At 44.3% G+C, this 24,028-nt stretch overlaps 2 protein-coding genes across 6 annotated transcripts in view; one reads left to right on the forward strand and one right to left on the reverse strand.

Moving 5' to 3' along the window:
• The window catches only part of LOC139392953 (protein arginine N-methyltransferase 8-B-like), a 9,489-nt gene extending 2,709 nt beyond the window's left edge, over window positions 1-6,780 (forward strand). Inside the window, exons 2-6 of the mRNA XM_071141264.1 lie at window positions 214-301; window positions 1,500-1,615; window positions 2,790-2,940; window positions 3,787-3,908; window positions 6,074-6,780. Coding sequence (XP_070997365.1) covers window positions 214-301; window positions 1,500-1,615; window positions 2,790-2,940; window positions 3,787-3,908; window positions 6,074-6,157 — 561 coding nt within the window. The 3' untranslated portion in view covers window positions 6,158-6,780. The remainder of the gene's footprint in view (window positions 1-213; window positions 302-1,499; window positions 1,616-2,789; window positions 2,941-3,786; window positions 3,909-6,073) is intronic.
• Window positions 6,781-6,936: 156 nt separating this feature from the next.
• LOC139392502 (EF-hand calcium-binding domain-containing protein 4B-like) lies at window positions 6,937-22,782 on the reverse strand. Of its 5 annotated transcripts, none has more exons than XM_071140503.1 (17): window positions 22,286-22,782; window positions 20,633-20,744; window positions 20,024-20,216; window positions 17,793-17,939; window positions 12,631-12,721; window positions 12,324-12,419; window positions 11,582-11,769; window positions 11,334-11,405; window positions 11,175-11,223; window positions 10,928-11,010; window positions 9,863-10,403; window positions 9,499-9,637; window positions 8,975-9,056; window positions 8,637-8,751; window positions 8,413-8,514; window positions 7,780-7,856; window positions 6,937-7,580 (listed from the first exon to the last, which is right to left on the reverse strand). In XM_071140503.1, exons 1-17 carry the CDS (start codon window positions 22,511-22,513, stop codon window positions 7,493-7,495), a joined length of 2,403 nt encoding a protein of 800 aa, XP_070996604.1. In that variant the 5' UTR covers window positions 22,514-22,782; the 3' UTR covers window positions 6,937-7,492. The 5 variants fall into 5 exon arrangements, 3 of the variants coding, with proteins under 3 accessions (XP_070996604.1, XP_070996603.1, XP_070996605.1); XM_071140502.1 differs by having other exon boundaries at window positions 9,863-10,505; XM_071140504.1 differs by having other exon boundaries at window positions 7,491-7,633.
• Between the last annotated feature and the right edge of the window lie 1,246 nt (window positions 22,783-24,028).

Raw genomic sequence — 24,028 nt, forward strand, 5'->3', positions numbered from 1 at the left:
CCACATATCGACAAAGGTCCTGCTTATAGCGCCCAGCGAGAGGGTGATCTGGTTTCTAACCAGTGTTGCTGCTCAGGGTTTTAGACCGGGTATGAGCTAATGTTACATACAGGATGCCAGGTGTGCAGACAATGCATGTGACTGTAGGATGTCTCTATTCTCTATGAGGTGTATCTCAACTCAATTTATGTTGGTGTCTCCTCTCACATTCAGAAGCCTGGAGGGCTGATGTTTCCTGACAGGGCTGCTCTGTATGTGGTGGCCATCGAGGACAGGCAGTACAAGGACTTCAAGATACACTGTGAGAACATCCATCCGTCTCCGTTTCTTAGCTACTGTGTGTATACTGTATGTATGCTGGAGGTATCCTGTCCTCTCCCTCTTCCAGTAGGCTCTCTCCTCCAGCCTCTCGGTTGGACTAGACTACAGAGAGCTGTGTAGAGGAGGGATGGAGGGAAGAGAAGGAGAGCCTGTCTGCTCTGTTCTTAACCCGAACTGAAGTAGACCTATAATACAAGGCTGCCAGATGTAGTAGAAGAGTATTTAACGCCCCTGTCTCTCACTAGGGGAACACCAGATAGACACACTAAGGGAGGGTGGCAGTTGTTTTTGGCAATTGTAAAGTTGTGCTATCTTTCCACTGTTTCTGAGGGTTGTTATCGATCCTAGGCAGCAAGTAGAGAATAACAGTTTTAATCTCAATCTAAAACTTGAGACACTCTTCCAATCCAACACAGTGCCAATAGAGTATGTGTGATGACCACCACTGAGAGAGTCTGTGTGAGAGAATCTGTGTGAGAAAGTCTGTGTGATGACCACCACTGAGAGAGTCTGTGTGAGAGAATCTGTGTGAGAAAGTCTGTGTGATGACCACCACTGAGAGAGTCTGTGTGAGAGAATCTGTGTGAGAAAGTCTGTGTGATGAGAGAGAGAGAGAGAGAGAGAGAGAGAGTCTGCGTGATGATGATCAGAGAGAGAGAGAGAGAGAGAGTCTGTGTGATGACGACCACTGAGAGAGAGTCTATGTGATGACCACTACTGAGAGAGAGCGAGAGAGAATCTGTGTGATGACCAACACTGAGAGAGAGAGAGAGAGAGAGAGAGAGAGAGAGAGAGAGAGAGTCTGTGTGATGACCACCACTGAGAGGGGAGAGAGAGAGTCTGTGTGATGACCACCACTTAGAGAGAGAGAGAGTCTGTGTGATGGCCACCACTTAGAGAGAGAGAGAGTCTGTGTGATGACCACCACACACAGAGAGAGAGAGAGAGAGAGAGAGAGAGAGAGAGAGAGAGAGAGTCTGTGTGATGACCACCACTGAGAGAGAGAGAGAGAGAGAGGCTGTGTGATGACCAACACTTCAGACACAGTGTACCAGATACCAGATTTGCTCATATCTGAGTGTGTGTGTGTGTGTGTGTGTGTGTGTGTGTGTGTGTGTGTGTGTGTGTGTGTGTGTGTGTGTGTGTGTGTGTGTGTGTGTGTGTGTGTGTGTATTCAGGGTGGGAGAACGTGTACGGTTTTGACATGACCTGCATCCGTAACGTGGCCATGAGAGAGCCCCTGGTGGACGTGGTGGACCCCAAACAGGTGGTGACCAACTCCTGCCTAGTCAAGGTTAGTGTGTGTGTGTGTGTGTGTGTGTGTGTGTGTGTGTGTGTGTGTGTGTGTGTGTGTGTGTGTGTGTGTGTGTGTGTGTGTGTGTGTGTGTGTGTGTGTGTGTGTGTGTGTGTGTGTGTGTGTGTGTGTGTGAATTACTGCATGAATCCAGACAGACTTAAAAAATGACTTTCCAAAATTGAAGTGTCACAGAGAGACTACCAGCCAAGAATTATGATGAGCCCTAAATGGGTTCCGTGTCCCTGTCTGTGATTTGCATGTTAATGAATGTGTCTAGACTGTGTGTTTCTAGACTGTACAGACTTCACAGTGGGACCCATGCCAGCCACCGTATCTGAGCCATAAATAGGCATGGCACTCCCGGGTCTGTGTCGCACATTGGGATTTAACACTGCTGTCCTGTCCTGTCCAATTACGGCCTGTCTGTCCTGTCCAATTACGGCCTGTCTGTCCTGTCCGATGTCACATCAATCATCCAAAAGAGAGGCATGATATGAGATGCTGTGTGAATTATCTTCAGGAGGAAAGTATTTGATGCTGAGAGGTGCCATGCTTTCTAGGGCGTATGAATGAAAGGATGGATGGATGAATTGAACAGATGAAGGAATTAATTAAAACAGATGATTGACTGACTGGATTGAATAAATGAATGAATAAATGAATGAATAAATGAATGAATGAATGAATAAACAAATATATTGGGTGGAATTGAATGAAATAAAGAGTAGAACACAAACATGGAAGGAGAGCTTAGTCAGGTACAGGGTGTGGATTCCATTTACAGGTACAAGCCTGAAGTGCTCTAGTGTGACAGAATACATTAGAGCTCCTGACACACAGGTTTCACTGACTGGGAAGAAAACACCGCAGAGAGGGGGGTAGGTGTGGGGGGGAGATAATAGATAATGGATAATAATAGATAATGAGGTTGAAGGGCAGAATGGAGCCAAAGACGTGTGTTTGAGAGATGTGCATTTGTGTATGTCTGACAGTGCTTTTATGTATGAGGGAGTGATAGATGTAAGGAGAGAGAGATTGAGAGGGATATGTTGAATAGAGGAGAAAGGAGAAGTGTATGTGTGTGTGTGAGAGAGAGAGATAAGAGAGAGAGATATCTTTCTTCCGATGCATGTCACCCTGTACCATATTTCCCTTGTAACCTATGACCCAGGAAGTGGACATCTACACGGTGAAGCCTGAGGACCTGTCTTTCACCACGGCCTTCTGCCTGCAGATCCAGAGGAACGACTATGTCCACGCCATGGTCACCTACTTCAACATCGAGTTCACCAAGTGTCATAAGAAGACTGGCTTCTCTACCGGTTAGACCTCACCACACACATATGGGTTGTGTTCATTTGGCACCAAGAGTCAGAAAACAGACTGAAACAGGGAAGAACTACCTGAAATGTCCAATAAGAAAGACCTACTTTTGTTTTCCATTGCAAAAATGTTTTGCTACGGTGTGCACTAATGAACATACCCCACGATGTGACCACATGCAAGTACACTAAACGCTAGGTCCTTTGAAATGAGGTGTATGCCAATATAAGTTACATGTCTTCCACACAAGCCACTTGTGTTGTTAAAAGGTCTGGAACCTGAAGCCACTAGAGATCTTTTACAGGGAGAGAACCACCATGTTCAGTTTCTGGGTCCTGTCCAGGTTATGCAACAATGGAAAGTTGTCATTTCAAACAGACATCAATCATTTTGTGTAAATCAGTCAATTGTAGCACTTGTACAAATAAGCAAGGGTGAAAAACTGTTCTCATACCTGTAGTTGTGGAGATTCTTGTCTTTGGCAATGATCCTTTGGTTTTGTTTGGAAGATTGTGGAAGCACAGCACATTTTTTGCATGTTAATTCATCAAGGTTTTGACAAGGGGAGGGTGATATTATTGTGAGGTTTGAGGCTGATGATCAAAAGGTACTGCTAGACATAAAAGCGTGTAGTAGTAACATACTTTGCTGTTTCCTATAATGACAAGTTGACTTGGGTTCTCAGCTCTTGACCTCCTCTAGTGGTGTAAAGTGGAACAGCACCCCTCTCGTCCATCCCCTCCTTCCTCTCTTCTTCCCCTCCTGCTATTCCTCCCCCTCTCTTCCATCTCCCCCTCCTCTCTTGTTCCCCTCCTCCTAATTCTCCCCCTCTCTCCCATGGCCAGCTCCTGATGCCGCCAGTACCCACTGGAAGCAGACAGTGTTTTACCTGGAGGACTACCTGACTGTGAGGAAGGGAGAGGAGATACTGGGCAGCATCGCAGTCAAGCCCAACGATAAGAACGTGGTGAGAATAGAGCTACGCTGTATTAGAACTGCAGCTCACTCCAGGCCAGCAGTGAATAAAATGCTGTTTAAAAAAAATAAATCTAGATGGGGTTTTTCTATAGATGTCAAGTCTTTAACATGATCTATGAATATGTCTTTCTAAGAGTGAAGCCCTACATGAGTATTAGCTCAGATGCCGCAAAACCGCCATCCTATTGCTGTACCACCCACTGACTTTAACTGTTAAAACTCTACAAATGCATCCTCCCTTCCCTTATTTGAAGTATTCACAGATTGGAGAGGGTTGGATTGGTGAAAGAGGTACGGTGGGAAACTTGCAGTCACTTATCCAACCTTATATACAGCTGTAGTTTACATACACTTAGGTTGGAGTCATTAAATCTCGTTTTTCAACCACTCCACAAATTTCTTGTTAACAAACTATAGTTTTGGCAAGACTGTTAAGACATCTACTTTGTGCATGACACAAGTCATTTTTCCAACAATTGTTTACAGACAGATTATTTCACTCATAATTCACTGTATCACAATTCCAGTGGGTCAGAAGTTTACATACACTAAGTTGACTGTGCCTTTAAACAGCTTAGAAAATTCCAGAAAATTATGTCATGGCTTTAGAAGCTTCTGATAGGCTGATTGACATCATTTGAGTCAATTGGAGGTGTGCCTGTGGATGTATTTCAAGGTCTACCTTCAAACTCAGTGCCTCTTTGCTTGACATCATGGGAAAATCAAAAGAAATCAGCCAAGACCTCAGAAAAAAATTGGAGACCTCCACAAGTCTGGTTCATCCTTGGGAGCAATTTCCAAACACCTGAAGGTACCATGTTCATCTGTACACACAATAGTATGCAAGTATAAACACCATGGGACCACGCAGCCATCATACCGCTCAGGAAGGAGACGCGTTCTGTCTCTTAGAGATGAACGTACTTTGGTGCGAAAAGTGCAGTTCAATCCCAGAACAACAGCAAAGGACCCTGTGAAGATGCTGGAGGAAACAGGCACAAAAGTATCTATTTCCACAGTAAAACGAGTCCTATATCGACATAACCTGAATGGCCGCTCAGCAAGGAAGAACCCACTGCTCCAAAACCGCCATAAAAAGGCCAGACTACGGTTTGCAACTGCACATGGGGACAAAGATCGTACTTTTTTGAGAAATGTCCTTTGGTCTGATGAAACAAAAATAGAACTGTTTGGCCATAATGACCATGGTTATGAAGCACGGGGGTGGCAGCATCATGTTGTGGGGGTGCTTTGCTGCAGGAGGGACTGGTGCACTTCACAAAATAGATGGCATCATGAGGGAGGAAAATGATGCGGATGTATTGAAGCAACATCTCAAGACATCAGTCAGGAAGTTAAAACTTGGGAATGGGTCTTCCAAATGGACAATGACCCCAAGCATACTTCCAAAGTTGTGGCAAAATGGCTTAAGGACAACAAAGTCAAGGTATTGGAGTGGCCATCACAAAGCCCTGACCTCAATCCTATAGAATATTTGTGGGCAGAACTGAAAAATTGTGTGCGAGCAAGAAGGAATACAAACCTGACTCTGTTCCACCAGCTCTGTCAGGAGGAATGGGCCAAAATTCACCCAACTTATTGTGGGAAGATTGTGTGACCCAAGTTAAACGATTCAAAGGCAATGCTTCCAAATACTAATTGAGTGTATGTAAACTTCTGACTCACTAGGGATGTGATGAAAGAAATAAAAGCTCAAATATATCATTCTACTATTATTCTGACATTTCACATTCTTAAAATAATGTTGATCCTAATTTACCAAAAACAGGGCATTTTTATTAGGATTAAATGTCAGGAATTGTGAAAAACTGAGTTTAAATGTATTTGGCTAAGGTGCATGTAAACTTCCAACTTCAACTGTAGGTCAGTGACTACTTTAAATGGAGGGAGGGAAGAAGGATGTCTTTTCAAAGCATTCAAAAGGGCTAAATATCCCTACTGTTGTGTGCATCTCAAATACCCTTTTCCCACTACTAAGCCAAGCCGTACTGTGCTGGTTACACTTCCGTAGTTACTGAAATTGTAGGAGGCCAATGTGAAAAGAAAATACCAGAGGCAGCACCTCTGGTTGGGGTCGACACGATACTGTCAAATGGTTATAGGTGGACTGAAGAGTCTTCTCTTGTATTCCAGCGGGACCTGGAGTTCACCTTGGAGTTGGACTTTAAAGGACAGCTGTGTGATGCGGCCATTTCCCACGACTACAAGATGCGCTAGCTGACCAGCAAAGGGCGATATCCCCCTCCTTGAGAGGGAGGGCACAGGCTCTCCATCAGGCCCTCTTATTGGTCCGAGGGGGACACGATACGCATCTGATTGGATGACAGCGCTCCAGCACCTAAGTGATGTCATAAAAACAAGCCATTTCGAAGCAATAGCGCCATCACCTGCCACATTTTTAAAGCTGCCCTGAGAATGTAATATCCCTGATGAACTTGATTTGTTATTTTTTTCAGGTTGAGTTTCAGTGTTATCAGTACTAGAGCTAAAGGAGTTATAGGGATTTTAGATGCCAGTCCAGAGGCACTTTAAGGACAAACTCTGAGCATGTCTTTTATCAAGGAAAACAGACAGACTACACCTCTGTTTTACAGCTGTCTTTCAAAGTTCAACGAATGCAGAACCTAAGAGTTTAACAGGAAAGTCATTCAGTGTTTGTTCAAGTTAGTTATATTTTGTTGGTATTCAGTACTGGTAAGTTATTTTGCATGTTTAGCTTTTTGTTCTTGGTTGATTTCAGGTATCGTGATTTGATCATTAGAGATATTCACAATTGCTAATGGAACATGTTTAATGATAGAAACCTGTGAGAAATGTCTTGTCTTCCATATCCAGCTGGAAGTTATTTTGTCATTTTGATTTTGGGGTGTGGTGTAGGAGTGATGAACAAATAAATAACATTTACTTAGAATTGTTGGGAAAGAATCAAATAATTAGATTTCACATCAGTATTTTAATCAAATGTATGACAATCATTATTTTGTAACAGACTACCAACTTAATCAAGCTCTTATTTACATATCCATTCTGTGTTTTGATTAACAACATAATCACAACTCAAGAACAACAGTCATTCTATACATTGAAATGATTGATCCACTTTTTAAATTGACCAAATATACCATTAGTTCTACAGTAGAACACATGTCTATTGGTCATTACAGTCAGGAGGTCCAAACAGAAAAAGGGTTGTAATGTAGACTAGAGCTAAATCCACTAGGATCCAGCTCAACTGGGCTCTTTGCCTTTAACAAAACAGGTACTGAAAGAAGGGCCGTCCTAATTTGAGATATTGATTAACAAATGTACACAAAGTTAGGATTTGGCTCCGAGAGCACAGAGAAAGAGTTAGATTGAAGAGTTCCTTCACTTATCAGGAGTCTCTAGCCATTCCAAATGCTCTCTCTCTAGTCTGTCAGAGTGTCTTTACTTGTTATCAGGAGTCTCTAGCCATTCCAAATGCTCTCTCTCTATTCTGTCAGAGTGTCTTCACTTGTTATCAGGAGTCTCCAGCCATTCCAAATGCTCTCTCTCTATTCTGTTAGAGTGTCTTCACTTGCAGCAGGCTTTCTTCTTGACGGGCAGGGCCTCCAGTAAGACAAACGTGTCTCTCACCCGATCCTCCTGCTCTTTCAGCACTCTGGACACACAGACAGATGCATTGACATGTCACACACTGTCCCCAAATTGACTCTGGAGAAAGAAGGATGTATTTGGAGATGTGAGTTCATCTGAAAGGATTAGCATCCATACAAATCCATACAAACATGAACATAGCTTATACCTGTCCAATTCATTCAGATCTGGATACCTAGGGGCTGTCCCTCTCCCTCCCTTACCTGGCCAGGTGGATCATGGCCTCTGTCACGTTGTAGCCGGTGTAAGCACTGACCTCATAGAATATCACACGGGTGTCCTACAGGGGAGAAGAGACTCAGGTCACTGGTTGTCGCTTAGCTAATCTTGTAGGATGTTCATTTGAGCCAAGTTGGAAAATAATCCTGCAGCAACAGGAAATGTTAATTATAATTAATGGACATTTTATTTTTTAGGGGTGCCAGCTACTGGCCCTCCAACACCACCTCCATTAGCATGTGGTCTCCCATCCAGGGACTGACCAGGACTGACCCTGCTTAGCTACAGAGGTAAGCTAGCAGTAGGATGCACGATGGTATGCTGCTGGCAAGTCAAACAATTTTATGTGGAAATTAAACTTTAGAAGATGTTTTTATACCTTGAATATGCTACAAGTTTACATTTCCTGCTGTGCAAGAAAATTCCTGCAACAGGATGGTCAAATTAAGATATGGCATCTGTAGAGGACCTACAGATGGCAATAGTGACAGCTATGCGAGGTCTCGTCCATATTTATAGACAGTGAACAGATTTCCCCCACTCTGTGTTGGTCGTTCAGTTCTTGAGATAAGTGTGCTATAGGATGATACATACGAGTCCCTAAACGGAGAACTCACGTGGGCCAGAGTCTCTGCATCTTTAAGTGGTACCTCCCTCTCGGACGTCGCGTCCATCTTGTTGCCCAGGAGCAGGATGGGAATGCCCACTCCCGCAGCCTCCTGGGAAAACAGAGGTCAATGAAAGGTCAGGCATCTGCTTAAAACGTTCAGATAAAAATAAACTGTAGAACAGACAATTATTTGTCATGTCCTGTCTGGCCAAAGGCCAAATGTGAGCTGACCTGGACGTTGATGAGCCAGGGTCGCACGGCCTTGAAGCTGTCCAGCAACGTGACGTCGTACATGACCACCACGCCGTCTGCCTTACGGAAGAACTGCTTGGTGATGCTGCGGTACCTGTAGCCAACACAGAGAACAGTTACAACTGGACAAAATGGAACCCTGTTTATTTTGCCAAAGTGCCAAATGCCAACCTGAGAACGTTGCTTTGTTGTCATTTAAGTCACATTCTCAGACTAGCATCCAGGCAAAAATAACACATCACATTCTTAGCTACTGTTATCTATTGGTGTTGGTGAGGTTTTGGCAATACTGTTTTCACTGGTCCGTGGCCACTCACCTCTCCTGCCCGGCCGTGTCCCACAGCTGCATGGCTACCTGGGTGTTGTCCAACATTAGAGTCTTCACACTGTAGTCAATACCTGTCAGGAATAGCACTCAGACTGGTTATTAGGGTAAGAGGAATACACAGCAATAATATTACATCCTTTCATTAATGAACACTAGAGGGGGTAGTTGAGCTATTCATCAAGCTTCATGCTTCGGTAATGGTCTTTCACAGTCAAAGCGGTGAAATCAAACAAGCTGTCCTAGAATGGGGAACCAAGGGGATTCAGAGGATAATGAAATGGATTCGATGTGACATAATCTGCGGTGGTACAATGTGTACCGGGGGTTCATAGACTGGGAGTGTGACTTTACGAGCCCTTTCATGTGATGCTGCTTTGCCCTTCAATCTTCTGATAGTAACTCACACACACACGTACATAAGAACGTGCGCACACACATGACCGCTGCCACTGTATTAACACACAAAAGGTCCGTGACACCCGTGGTACACAGTAATGTGTTGTCGGCTCTCACCCACAGTAGCGGGGCTGGAGGGGTGGAAGCGGCCATCACAGAAGGTGCGTAGCAGGGAAGTCTTGCCCACACTGGAGTTGCCCACCAGAACCACCTTAAACAGGCGGTCTGGGGCAGGCATGGCCCTCTCCTTCACCCTCTGGAGGGATACGCAGAGAAAGAGGTCAACAGAATGATATTTTCAATTGATTGCATATTGAAGAGCTTTGGAAATGTTGTTGATCACTCAGATGAAGGGTTTTAGTTCTGATGCTTAACACAATGACAGGGTCTTCAACCCCTTGCAGGGTTAGGGTCAACTTCATTCTAACTGAGTAATTCCAAACTGAATTCAAATACAATACATGAATAGAGATTTGCTCACATTTTGGGTCTCCTTGCCGACGGGCTGTCCTCGAGGTGACGAGGGGATATTTCTCATTCTGCTGAAACTACCTTGGTGTTTGAAGGGGGACACTGTCGTGACCGGGACAGGTAGAGGAACAGGGGCGAAAAAGATACTACTCTCCAGATCTTCCTTCCCTTGCTCCTCTTCCTCCTCCTCGTCTTCCTCACTGAGCTGGTGCAGCAGGGGCTGGGGCCCTCCATGAAGCAGGTGGGGGAGGTGGTCCTCCTCGATGGAGATAACCCGACGGAGAGGCCACCCATCTGGGGGACCGTCCAGCCCATCGCCCCCAACCTCCGGCTTACTCTGGTACTCTGTATGCCTGTCCCTTTCGTTCTGGGTGGGGGCGAGGGTCTTCTCTGACTCAAACTTGGAGAGCCTCTCCTTCACCCTCACCCCCTGCGCCTCCACCTCAACCACTTGGGTTGGAGACGAGGTGTTGGAGTCGTGGTAGCCGTTGGCCAGGCCGTAGTTGGTTTTCGGCAAACGTGGTGGACAAGCGGTGTCAACATCGTCCTCGCTAGATGAGGAGGGGGAGGAGACAAAAGAGATTTGAAGGTGTTCTACTGGCAGCGCATCAAGGAACTCATAGGAACCCCCATTGTGGGTGAGGAGTGAGGCTCTTTGGAGACAAGAGGAAGAAACAGACGATATCGGATCAAAAAAAATAGTTTGAGTCTCATGTTGCCAAGGCACTTTCACGTTAGTCTCTCGTTACCGAGCATTATCATTAAATGGTAACTCAAAATGGTTCTGGGTGCTGCCATTACTGTCAAGAGCAGCATAGAAGTCACTACATTTAAAATATATTGTTAGTATATTATATTGCAACTACACTCCTTACACTGTAAAGTACCTTACATTAAATTGACTAATTTGGTGCCTTGGCCTCAAAAACACATTTTTTGATTGCACATCCTGTTTCTCCTCTTTAATCCAATGTTGATTTAAATCCCGTTACGGACGGACATAAAATCAGTTTCCTTTCACACACGACAAGACTGGTTAATTATGTTCAGGGCACTTCTAAAGAAATGACCTCACCTTTTAACCGGCTGCTGGCTGGTGTCCGCAAACAGATTGACCAAGCCGGCTCTCTGCTTCTGTTTGAGGGACTTCCTGGGGTTCTGTAGAGCAAAAGAACACAACAGAATGGAATATCATAGAAACATTTTTGTTGTTGTCAATGTCCATATAATGTGGAAATAAATGTGCCTTTGGCTTGAATATGTCTTATCATTCAATATCGCCACAAAGGTAACAGTCAAAATATCATGAGTCGAGAACTCACCACAGCACAGTATATGTCTCGCTCATCTTTTAAATGTTTGTTCATCTCTCTGGATAGATTATGCAAGGAGGACAAAAAACGGTAAATTGTCAAATTAAATGTATAACATGCATACTGTGTGTGTGTGTGTGTGTGTGTGTGTGTGTGTGTGTAACTTACCTGAGAAGGTCTAGTTGTTTCATCAGACTCTGTTTCTCTCTTTGTAGTCCCTCAGTGACTCGATACATTTCCCTGAGCAGAGAGAGAGTCACCAAAGCTCACTGAACCACACCTGGACAGTAATCTAGTGAATGTTAGCGGTACTAGGAGTGACATGCCATATCCACTGATGGAACGTTTGTGTGATGCCTAGGTGAGTGAGTGTGTTTGGTCATTACATCTAGTGGTAATATTAACTATTAACCCACATCTCTCTCTCCTGGTGCAGGCGGGAAGCCTGGTCCTGCAGCATGGTCAGTTGTTCCTGGGCCAAGGACAGTTCCTGACAGGTGTTCTCCAGCTCTCTGCTCAGTTCCTCGTTGGTCATCTTCAGCTTGACATTCTCCACCCGGCTCTCCTGCTGCTCACTGCTCAGGTCGCGACACTGGAGATCCAACTGGGGGGGGTCAAAGGGTAATATTGTTAGGGAGACATGTATTCTATTATAATCACAGCTTCTTTGTCTTTTACTTTGCTTTATCTGCACCGAAAATCAAGAAGGGGGATTAGCCCCGCAGGAGACCAGAGGTGGCCAACCTTCCCCCTGGAGAGTTACAGGAGCCCCAAATGGTATCATTTCTGGAATGTTCCAACAGGAATCTGTTCCAAAAACTTCTTAAAGTACAAGGTTGCCAACAAATAACGCATACAAAAGTAACATGATCTATTCACCTAGCTAACTAGCTGTCCAAAAGGCATCAACTCACCATGTAGCTTATTCTTAATGTTTGTCCATAGACGACCAGAGTGAGGACAGACATTATCAGGAATAAACATGGAGAGTGAAACCTTAATTAATGAAATAGCCCCCTACCTACCCGGTATCTTATTCTGCTGCTATACAACTTTGTATGTGTTGTTTGTTGGCAACCTTGTTATTTACTACATTTTTGGAACAGATTCCTGTTGAAACGTTCCACAAATTATAGAGGAGGCACCTCAGTCACTCACCCTCCTCTGTTTCTGGAAGAGCTGCTCCAGCTCTCTCTCCTTACTGGACAGCTGGTGCTCCAGGTCGTGACTACGAGACTGGAGACGCTCCGAGTCCTGGAGGAGAGACGGGGACAGCACATTAGGATAGGAGAAATTAAACAGAAATACAGTACAACACAACCTTGTTGAGTCCATTGGGTGACTTGTTCAAGGGTATATAGAAGGTAGGGATCCAGCAGGTGTCTAGAGTTTGGTGTTAAGAGACACAGTCCAGGTCTGGGAGAGGGTCTCAAGTCATTTAAACAAACTAATCAACTATATGTACCTGGAGGAGCAGCCGGTCCTTCTCGCTTTTCATTTGTTGCTCCATTTCTTCATACAGACCGCGGATCTCACTGTCGTGTGTGGCTGCTTTCCTGCATGTATGGGGGAGAATGGATTTAATACATCTAGATTTAATAACAACTAAATAACTACTTAACCAGATGCTGTTTACAAGTGGCAGGTTTGAGAGTGATTATAGGTCATTCTGTTTATGTCATAGCCTCACAGGTGTGACTAATTGCCAATGTTAATTCATCAAGCCTTCTCATTGGACAACTGACTAATTAACAGAACAGTTGGCATGTATGTAAACCCTGTTTCTCTTTTAGGCGGCCACCCATGGGAGGTGATGCAGTCCAGAGGTATGGTGGCTCCTGGGAGTAATGGAGGGAAGAAAAATGGATGTGTGCCTCCCGCCTGTGATTTGTGAATGTGTTAGTGGGCCAGAGATGAGCCACGCTGAAAAGGTGAACTTGTGAAACCGTTCCTTAATTTCTTAAATGTTTGAACATGTATTTTTGTTGTCTGTTTCTACTTCACTCTGCCTGCTTAACCCAGAGCCAAAGAACTGGTCACATTACATTAGTCTACTGCATTGCTTTTCCATCTGTAGCTACACAGACTGGTACATGCACGTACCAGCACACTGTCTGTGTAGATACAGATGGAAAAGCACTGCTCTTGGAATTTTGCATTCCTTTAACATTCCACCACCTTATTAAGCAACCAATTAGTGAGAGGACTGAAGTTGTCTTAAGTGGTACCACACAGTACCATGAGAACAATGCATTAGTATTACCTAACACAACGGAGACCACAGCCATACAAATACCTAGCCAGCTAGTCATCGTCTATCATCAAGGGTAGTATAGTGTACATTGTTTCAGGGGAGAAAAATACATTCTCATCTCTGTCTACATGACAGCCAATTCCTCAGGCTTGCAATCAATGGTCCCTTTTGAGAATATGATCTCTGAGCTTAGCGGTCTATTGAAAGGGATAATTGGGGCATTATGGTAAACCCACATAGAGCTCTGTGTCTACAGGCAGAAACAAAGGCTAGCTTTTTCAAACAGAAATTTGCATCCTGTAGCACAAACTCAAAAGTTCTGGGACACAAGTCCATGGATAATACGAGAACCTCCTCCCAGCTGCCCACTGTACTGAGGCTAGGAAACACTGTCACCACCGATAAATCTAAGAGAATTGATCATTTCAATAAGCATTTTAACACAGCTGGCCATGCTTTCCACCTGGCTACCCCTATCCCAGTCAACTGCCCTGCACCCCCCACAGCAACTCGCCCAAGCCTCCCCCATTTCACCTCCACCCAAATCTAGATAGCTGATGTTCTGAAAGCGCTGCAAAATCTGGACCCCTACAAATCAGCCGGGCTAGAGAATCTGGCCCTGTGCAACTGGGTACTGAACTTCCTGAAAGGCCTCCCCCAGGTGGTGAGGGTAGGTAACATCTCCACCCCGCTGATCCTCAACACTGGGGCCCCACAAGGGTGTGTTCTTAGCCCTCTCCTGTACTCCCTGTTCACCCACGACTACGTGGCTATGCACACCTCCAACTCAATCATCAAGTTTGCAGACGACACTACAGTGGTAGGCTTGATTACCAACAACGACAAGACGGCCTACAGGGAGGAGGTGAGGGCCCTCGGAGTGTGGTGTCAGGAAAATAACCTCACACTCAATGTCAACAAAACAAAGGAGATGATCGTGGACTTCAGGAAACAGCAGAGGGAGCAGCCCCGTATCCACATCGACGGGACAGTAGTGGAGTGGGTGGAAAGTTTTACGGTCCTCGGCATACACATCACGGACAAACTGAAATGGTCCACCCACACAGACAGCGTGGTGAAGAAGGCGCAGCAGCGCCTCTTCAACCTCAGGAGGCTGAAGAAATTCGGCTTTACACCAAAAACAAACTTTTGCAGATGCACAATCGAGAGCATCCTGTCGGGCTGTATCACCGCCTGGTACGGCAACTGCTCCGCCCACAACTGTAAGGCTCTCCAGAGGGTAGTGAGGTCTGCACAACGCATCGCCGGGGGCAAACTACCTGCCCTCCAGGACACCGACACCACCCGATGTCACAGGAAGGCCAAAAAGATCATCAAGGACCTCAACCACCTGAGCCACTGCCTGTTCACCCCGCTATCATCCAGAAGGCGAGGTCAGTACAGGTGCATCAAAGCAGGGACCGAGAGACTGAAAAACAGCTTCTATCTCAAGGCCATCAGACTGTTAAACAGCAATCACTAACATGGAGTGGCTGCTGCCAACATACTGACTCATCTCTAGCCACTTTAATAATGGTAAAATGTATGTAATAAATGTATCACTAGCCACTTTAAACAATGCCACTTTATATAATGTTTACATACCCTACATTACTCATCTCATGTATATACTGTACTCTATACCATCGACTGCATCTTGCCTATGCCGCTCGGCCATCACTCATATATTTTTATGTACATCTTTTTCATTCCTTTACACTTGTGTGTATAAGGTAGTTGTTGTGAAATTGTTAGGTTAGATTACTTGTTAGATATTACTGCATGGTCAGAACTAGAAGCACAAGCATTTCGCTACACTCACATTAACATCTGCTAACCATGTGTATGTGACAAATAAAATGTGATTTGACCCTCTCTTTCTAAAATGATCTGCCGAAATTGTTGCAACCCCTATTACTAGCCTGTTCAACCTCTCTTTCATATCGTCTGAGATCCCCAAAGATTGGAAAGCTGCCCGGGTCATCCCCCTCTTCAAAGGGGGAGACACTCTAGACCCAAACTGCTACAGACCTATATCTATCCTACCCTGCCTTTCTAAGGTCTTCGAAAGCCAAGTTAACAAACAGATCACCGACCATTTCGAATCCCACCATCGAATCCCATATTCTCCGCTATGCAATCTGGCTTCCGAGCTGGTCATGGGTGCACCTCAGCCACGCTCAAGGTCCTAAATGATATAACTGCCATCGATAAGAGACAATACTGTGCAGCCATATTCATCGACCTGGCCAAGGCTTTCAATCACCACATTCTTATCGGCAGACTCAACAGACATGGTTTCTCAAATGACTGCCTCGCCTGGTTCACCAACTACTTCCCTGATAGAGTTCAGTGTGTCAAATCGGAGGTCCTGTTGTCTGGACCTCTGGCAATCTCTATGGGGGTGCCACAGGGTTAAATTCTCGGGCCGACTCTTCTCTGTATACATCAATGATGTCGCTCTTGCTGCTGATGATTCTCTGATCCACCTCTACGCAGATGACACCATTCTGTATACTTCTGGCCCTTCTTTGGACACTGTGCTAACTAACCTCCAGACGAGCTTCAATGCCATACAACTCTCCTTCCGTGACCTCCAACTGTTCTTAAATGCAAGGAAAACTAAATGCATGCTCTTCAACCGATCACTGCCTGCACCTGCCCGCTTGTCCAGTATCACTACTCTGGACGGTTATGACCTAGAATATGTGGACAACTACAAATGCCTAGGTGTCTGGCTAGACTGTAAACTCTCCTTCCAGACCCACATTAAGCATCTCCAATCCAGAATTAAATCTAGAATCGGCTTCCTAATTCGCAAGAAAGCATCCTTTGCTCATGCTCCCAAACATACCCTCGTAAAACTGACTATCCTACCGATCCTCGACTTTGGCGATGTCATTTACAAAATAGCCTCCAACACTTTACTCAACAAATTGGATGCAGTCTATCACAGTGCCATCGGTTTTGTCACCAAAGCCCCATATACTACCCACCACTGCGACCTGTATGCTCTCGTTGGCTGGCCCTCCCTTCATACTCGTGGCCCTTGCTTCATACTCGTCACCAAACCCACTGGCTCCAGGTCATCTACAAGTCTTTACTAGGTAAAGCCCTGCCTTATCTCAGTTCACTGGTCACCATAGCAGCACCCACCCGCAGCACGCGCTCCAGCAGGTATATCTCACTGGTCACCCCCAAAGCCAATTCCTTCTTTGGCCGCCTTTCCTTCCAGTTCTCTGCTGCCAATGACTGGAACGAACTGCAAAAATCACTGAAGCTGGACACTTATCTCCCTCACTAACTTCAAGCACCAGCTGTCAGAGCAGCTCACAGACCATTGCACCTGTAAATAGCCCATCTGTAAATAGCCCATCCAACTACCTCAACCCATACGGTATTTATTTGCTCCTTTGCACCCCAGTATCTCTACTTGCACATTCATCTTCTGCACATCTACCACTCCAGTGTTTAATTGCTACATCGTAATTACCTCACCACTATGGCCTATTTTATTGCCTTACCTCCCTTTTCTTACCTCAGTTGCACACACTGTATATATACTTTTTTCTATTGTCTTATTGACTTTTTTTGTTTATTCCATGTGTAAATCTGTGTTGTTTGTGTCGAACTGCTTTGCTTTACCTTGGCCAGGTCACAGTTGTAAATGAAAACCTGGTTTAATAAAAGGTGAAATATATTTTTTTAAATATGAAAAAAAACAAAAACAGGTTCAATGAGTAATATGGAATTTATGTCTGGAGTAGTTGACTTGATAGAACCTCACTGCATTCATTCACTGAAGGCCTGTATCAACCTTTTGAAGCTATTAACTACTCAGTGCTTTCAACTTGCATGTAAAAGGACTACTTTCAATGGGATAGAATCCTGAATCAAACGTTATTTGTTCTACAATCTGGTACACAAACAGACCTCTATAGTAAAATAGACCATAGATCTATCACATGGGTTGGAACTGAACAAGCTATTGTCAGTTCTATGAATCAATGACTGCTGTTTGAACTGAATAATTACGCTCTGATGAGCTGCAACCGAGAAGCCGAAGACATACTGGACGTGCCTTTACAAAGCTGCAAGCTGTTAGTATTGTGGTTTAAATGGCTGTGGTTGCAGTCCACTAAACAGTCACAGTGAAGATATCACACATAATGATCACATAATCATGCCTAAATGCCAAAGGGACAGTTTCTCAGACATAGATCAAGTTTTGTCCTGGACTAAAAAGCACTTTCAAAAGAGATTCTCCCTTGGTAATGCTTTGTAGTCTGGGACTAGGCTTAATCTCTGTCCGTTTAAACTGGCCCTGGGAGTAGCAGTGACAACAAAGAGAGGAGGTATTTGTGGTCTCCAACCTCTGGAGGGCGCTCTCCATCTCCCTCCTCTCCTCTTTGGCTTCTTTGATCTGGAAGGTGACTCTGGCCAGGAATTCCTCAAAGTTCGACAGGAGGTGAGGCTCGTCCCTCCTCAGCTGGGCCCACAAGCTGCGCACCTCGCCTGGACTGGAGGGGGGGGGGGGGGGGGGAGTGGGACTGGAAACAGAGACAGAGGGTAAGAGTTCTGATAAAACTACAGGGACCGGTCACATTCAACTTACTGGTTGACCTCCACTATATCAGAAACCATTGGAATCACTGTAAAGACACAGGGGTACAAAAGTGTAGAGGGGTGGTGCCCAAACAGTTACAGTGCCTTGCGAAAGTATTCGGCCCCCTTGAACTTTGCAACCTTTTGCCACATTTCAGGCTTCAAACATAAAGATATAAAACTGTATTTTTTTGTGAAGAATCAACAACAAGTGGGACACAATCATGAAGTGGAACGACATTTATTGGATATTTCAAACTTTTTTAACAAATCAAAAACTGAAAAACTGGGCGTGCAAAATTATTCAGCCCCCTTAAGTTAATACTTTGTAGCGCCACCTTTTGCTGCGATTACAGCTGTAAGTCGCTTGGGGTATGTCTCTATCAGTTTTGCACATCGAGAGACTGACATTTTTTCCCATTCCTCCTTGCAAAACAGCTCGAGCTCAGTGAGGTTGGATGGAGAGCATTTGTGAACAGCAGTTTTCAGTTCTTTCCACAGATTCTCGATTGGATTCAGGTCTGGACTTTGACTTGGCCATTCTAACACCTGGATATGTTTATTTTTTAACCATTCCATTGTAGATTTTGCTTTATGTTTTGGATCATTGTCTTGTTGGAAGACAAATCTCCGTCCCAGTCTCAGGTCTTTTGCAGACTCCATCAGGTTTTCTTCCAGAATGGTCCTGTATTTGGCTCCATCCATCTTCCCATCAATTTGAACCATCTTCCCTGTCCCTGCTGAAGAAAAGCAGGCCCAAACCATGATGCTGCCACCACCATGTTTGACAGTGGGGATGGTGTGTTCAGCTGTGTTGCTTTTACGCCAAACAAAACATTTTGCATTGTTGCCAAAAAGTTCAATTTTGGTTTCATCTGACCAGAGCACCTTCTTCCACATGTTTGGTGTGTCTCCCAGGTGGCTTGTGGCAAACTTTAAACGACACTTTTTATGTATACGTTTAAGAAATGGCTTTCTTCTTGCCACTCTTCCATAAAGGCCAGATTTGTGCAATATACGACTGATTGTTGTCCTATGGACAGAGTCTCCCACCTCAGCTGTAGATCTCTGCAGTTCATCCAGAGTGATCATGGGCCTCTTGGCTGCATCTCTGATCAGTCTTCTCCTTGTATGAGCTGAAAGTTTAGAGGGACGGCCAGGTCTTGGTAGATTTGCAGTGGTCTGATACTCCTTCCATTTCAATATTATCGCTTGCACAGTGCTCCTTGGGATGTTTAAAGCTTGGGAAATCTTTTTGTATCCAAATCCGGCTTTAAACTTCTTCACAACAGTATCTCGGACCTACCTGGTGTGTTCCTTGTTCTTCATGATGCTCTCTGCGCTTTTGACGGATCTCTGAGACTATCACAGTGCAGGTGCATTTATACGGAGACTTGATTACACACAGGTGGATTGTATTTATCATCATTAGTCATTTAGGTCAACATTGGATCATTCAGAGATCCTCACTGAACTTCTGGAGACTTCTTAGAGTTTGCTGCACTGAAAGTAAAGGGGCTGAATAATTTTGCACGCCCAATTTTTCAGTTTTTGATTTGTTAAAAAAGTTTGAAATATCCAATAAATGTTGTTCCACTTCATGATTGTGTCCCACTTGTTGTTGATTCTTCACAAAAAAAATACAGTTTTATATCTTTATGTTTGAAGCATGAAATGTGGCAAAAGGTCGCAAAGTTCAAGGGGGCCGAATACTTTCGCAAGGCACTGTATGTACACCATGAACCAGCTAAAGCCATGACGGGCAAGTTGAAAGTTCAACCCCACACTTTCAGTGCCAAACAGTTCTGTACACCATGAACCAGCTAAAGCCATGACGGGCAAGTTGAAAGTTCAACCCCACACTTTCCAAGATGAGGCAACAACCCCAAACAAAGATATTTGGGGAATACATACAAGGTGCAATATTGTAATGTTGCATATGTAATATTGTATAGTAATAAAGTAAGTAATAATGTGAGGTGTGGTTAACTCCACCCACTCCTGGAACACGTTGCTGGCCCCTAGGCTCTCCAGCAGCATACAGAAGTGACTCTCCTCCTCATCCTCCCACCCTCCAGTTAACCTCTCATCCCATTGGCTCTGGTACAGGGCTTCTGAGGGCTTCCTAGAAGTGGGGAGGGCGGGTGCTGCGTCCTCGGCTACAGAGATCCTCCGGCTGTGCAGGAACTGACCTGGGGACAGAGCAGGAAGCATAAGCATCACCAGCAAGATGTCGTAACATCAGTTTGAATTACAAATCAGGGGTGTTTCAATTTTGAAAGTGCCCTGCACTCACAATTATCAAGTTTCTGATGGTTGTGAAAAGAGAACTCAAGTTTAAGTTTGTAAGTGCATTTTATACAGAGTACAACCTATCCTTACCTGGGTGAGCATCTACTCCCTGCCAACTAGGAGATAAATTAATCTATACCTTATCTTTGTCACGTTTGAATGTGGTCCCTCACTCCATTGATCTCAAAACATAAGTTATTGAACCAAGAGTAAACCATGAGACATACAGCAGATTGTCCCTTGGGGATGAATAAAGTCATATTGAATTGAATTGAAATTGAATGTAGGGAGATAAAGAGAAAAATAGGGAACTCACTGAATCCTGATGAGAACACTTCGAGGGTGAGGTAGCCGTTCTGGTCAGTGTTCAGGGAGTCAAAGACATTCTCCAGTTCTTCAGCAGTGAGGGGTAGTTCTCTGTGAAGCCTCTGTGGAACACAGACACGCACGCACACACACACACATGCACAAACACAAGAAATAGATTGTTTCTTCTGCTAAGAGATGTAACACAACACAAGCCCAACAGTCCTCTCCTGCTTCACTCCAAAGAGAAAGATATTCAAGTCTACTACAGCTGTAATATCTGTCACCCTGGACCTTGTCCTGCCTCTCTGAATAGAAATGTGTCAAGGAAAGCACGTGAAAGAAAGCCATTGAATAGAAAATGGGAGTGATTAACTGAGTTTACACCATTATTGTGGATTTCATATTGTCAGTGCCAGTGGTGTGGTCAACGCTAGACCTGATTGCAAAAAGGGACGGAAGAATATTGGCACGGAAGGTATAGGCTATATGATTGTATTCATTAATAGGCAATTACATGTTACATTATCCTTAGATAATGCACACGTCAACATCACCATTTTCCAGGTGATTCTTCTGTTAGCCTTTTTACGCATTTTCTACGAACTAGATAAATGTACAAATGTACTATCCCCTCTAAGCCCGGACAACAAAAAAAGCCGTCTCTTGTTCATTTCAAAACAGCGCTTGAGTGAAATACAAAAATAGTGTGTGTAAGTGTGTGCATGCACGTGTTTCTGATGGAAATCCATCCAGTGTTCCTGGACACAGTGATCAAAGGTGCCGTGCTATTGAGTGGCTGCTTCAGTGAGCAGGAGGAGAGGTTCTCGATATGAAAACCTCTGAATGGTCAATGAGGTAGAGAACCATAGCACAAAGCACCTCCTGCATGTCACACTGTCCTCTGGTTATCTCATGGTTGTGAGAGACAGCATCATTTGTGTGTGTGTGTGTGTGTGTGTGTGTGTGTGTGTGTGTGTGTGTGTACCTTAACCCTTGAAATTAACTTGTTTGTTTGTTTGTTTAGTTTTGATTTACATTGGTTAACTAATGTGAATTCAACAAAAAATGTCACTATGTCATTGAATTAAGGTTAAAGGTTAGGTGAAAAAAATATGAAATTCCCTTACTTTTTTCAAATCCAATTATTTTCCCACATTGATTCAACGTCATCAAATTACATTTTTTGATTGAAATGACGTGGAAACAACGTTGATTCGATCAGTTTTTGCCCAGTGGGTTTTGACATAATTCCCATAATTGTCCCTCTGTCAAAACGATTATCTAAGCATGGCTGCATCAATGGGGTAGACATCTATGTCCATAACATCTAAGTTTCTAACAAGTGTAAAACTGAGGCAAAACAAGCCCCCCCATCGCCCCCTCCTCGAACCCTCATATCGGTGCGTGTGATGAAGCCTTTGCCCCCCCATCGCCCCCTCCTCGAACCCTCATATCGGTGCGTGTGATGAAGCCTTTGCCCCCTCCTCGAACCCTCATATCGGTGCGTGTGATGAAGCCTTTGCCCCCCCATCGCCCCCTCCTCGAACCCTCATATCGGTGCGTGTGATGAAGCCTTTGCCCCCCCATCGCCCCCTCCTCGAACCCTCATATCGGTGCGTGTGATGAAGCCTTTGCCCCCCCCATCGCCCCCTCCTCGAACCCTCATATCGGTGCGTGTGATGAAGCCTTTGCCCTCCACATCGCAGGTCTGGAAGAATTCCTTGGTCTTATCCAGCATGGCGATGCTTCCCCAGTCAGAACCCCTCCTGTCTGAACTCTTCCTCATGGGGACAGCTCCTCCTCTGCCCTTGGCTTCAGACTCCTCCATGTCACTAGATATACTTCTGCAGAGTATTCTGGTGGCTCTGAACAGGGTAGAATCAGACATAGCTGTCTCACTCCTCGGCCTGGCCGGTTGGGGTCATGGTGAGCGATGAGACCAGGCACCACAAGTCAGTAGTGATGAGGCCACAGAGACTGTCTAGGAGTTTTCATATCTCAGTAAATGGTCTGTCTAGGAGTTTTCATATCTCAGTAAATGGTCTGTCTAGGAGTTTTCATATCTCAGTAAATGGTCTGTCTAGGAGTTTTCGTATCTCAGTAAATGGTCTGTCTAGGAGTTTTCATATCTCAGTAAATGGTCTGTCTTGTTCCCAGGTTCCTGGGAAGAATAAAAAGGAAAGACATTAGAATATAACCTTACATCTGTTTGAAAAGTGGGTACATGAAGACCATGATGATTACAGAGAGCATCACAATGTAATGTTTTCATTTTAGATTTATACGCTCTCATAAGTCATTGTTTGACTGCTTTTAAACAGGTGATATTTTGATATTTTTTCCACTAATTGTTTTTTTGACCAATCACAATCTTTTTCAGAGCTGATCTGAATTGTCAAAATACCAATTAGTGAAAAAATATCAGAATCGGTCTGCCTGTCTAAAAGTAGCTTTTGAGATGTGTGTCATGTTGGTAGTGTGTTGTAGGCTAGTAATGCATGAAAGCAGAACTCTTTCTGTGATGTAAGTCTCTTATCTATGTGAAATAATACAGGAAAGGGGTTAGTGTTACTATTGAGTAACAACTATGAGAAAAGTTTGTCCTTGAACCACGTGTCAGCAGTCCTTTGGGTATAAATTCCCTTTTTCATAGGCTGAGACTTTCCTCCTAGCTAACATGCTGGGAAGTATGTAAACATAACGGCTTATCTTAATACCGAAGCACACAATCCTCACAACTATGTTAATTCCTGCATACCATAGACTACAGTCTAGACATTGTGAATAAAAACCACTCAATGAAATTCTCTTCAGGTTTGGGAACACTGAATATTAGCAGTCGGTAGGCTGCCTGTATCTTCTAAACACAGAAGTATTACAATCTGTGCTCTAGAGAGTAACATCCTTGAGCTGCTATCAGTCTATTGCTAATCTGCACCCTGAGCTGCTATGTTTTTCACTACATTGTAAAGCAGGGCTACAGTTAACCACAACAAACCGGGGGGGAGGAAGTGGTTATAGCGGATAGGGCTTCTGTGGAAATGGCGAACGTTAGGTGTGGGTGACAGCATCATGGGCTTCAAATCAAGACCGATCAAACTTGAACTCATGAGGTCTGTACAGTAGCAGTTTTAGTTGAGGTAGAAAAATAACATGAAATGCTCTGTAGGTGTTGACTAATGTGGGTAACATTATTCACAAATGAATACATACCATACGAAACGTAACATATCATACAAAATGGAGTGTCTCTGATTTACATACAGAATAATACAAAATGCTCTGAGACCGAGTTGGTAGCTGATAGCCTATCATATTACAAAACACTGTATTCCACTTTGGGACCAGGATGTCCATCTGCCTTTTACTCATCTAGCCAGAACAAAGAATGTAGTATCCCATT

Source organism: Oncorhynchus clarkii, chromosome 33 (genome assembly GCF_045791955.1).
Source record: "Oncorhynchus clarkii lewisi isolate Uvic-CL-2024 chromosome 33, UVic_Ocla_1.0, whole genome shotgun sequence".
In the NCBI taxonomy this organism is placed as follows: Eukaryota; Metazoa; Chordata; class Actinopteri; order Salmoniformes; family Salmonidae; genus Oncorhynchus; species Oncorhynchus clarkii.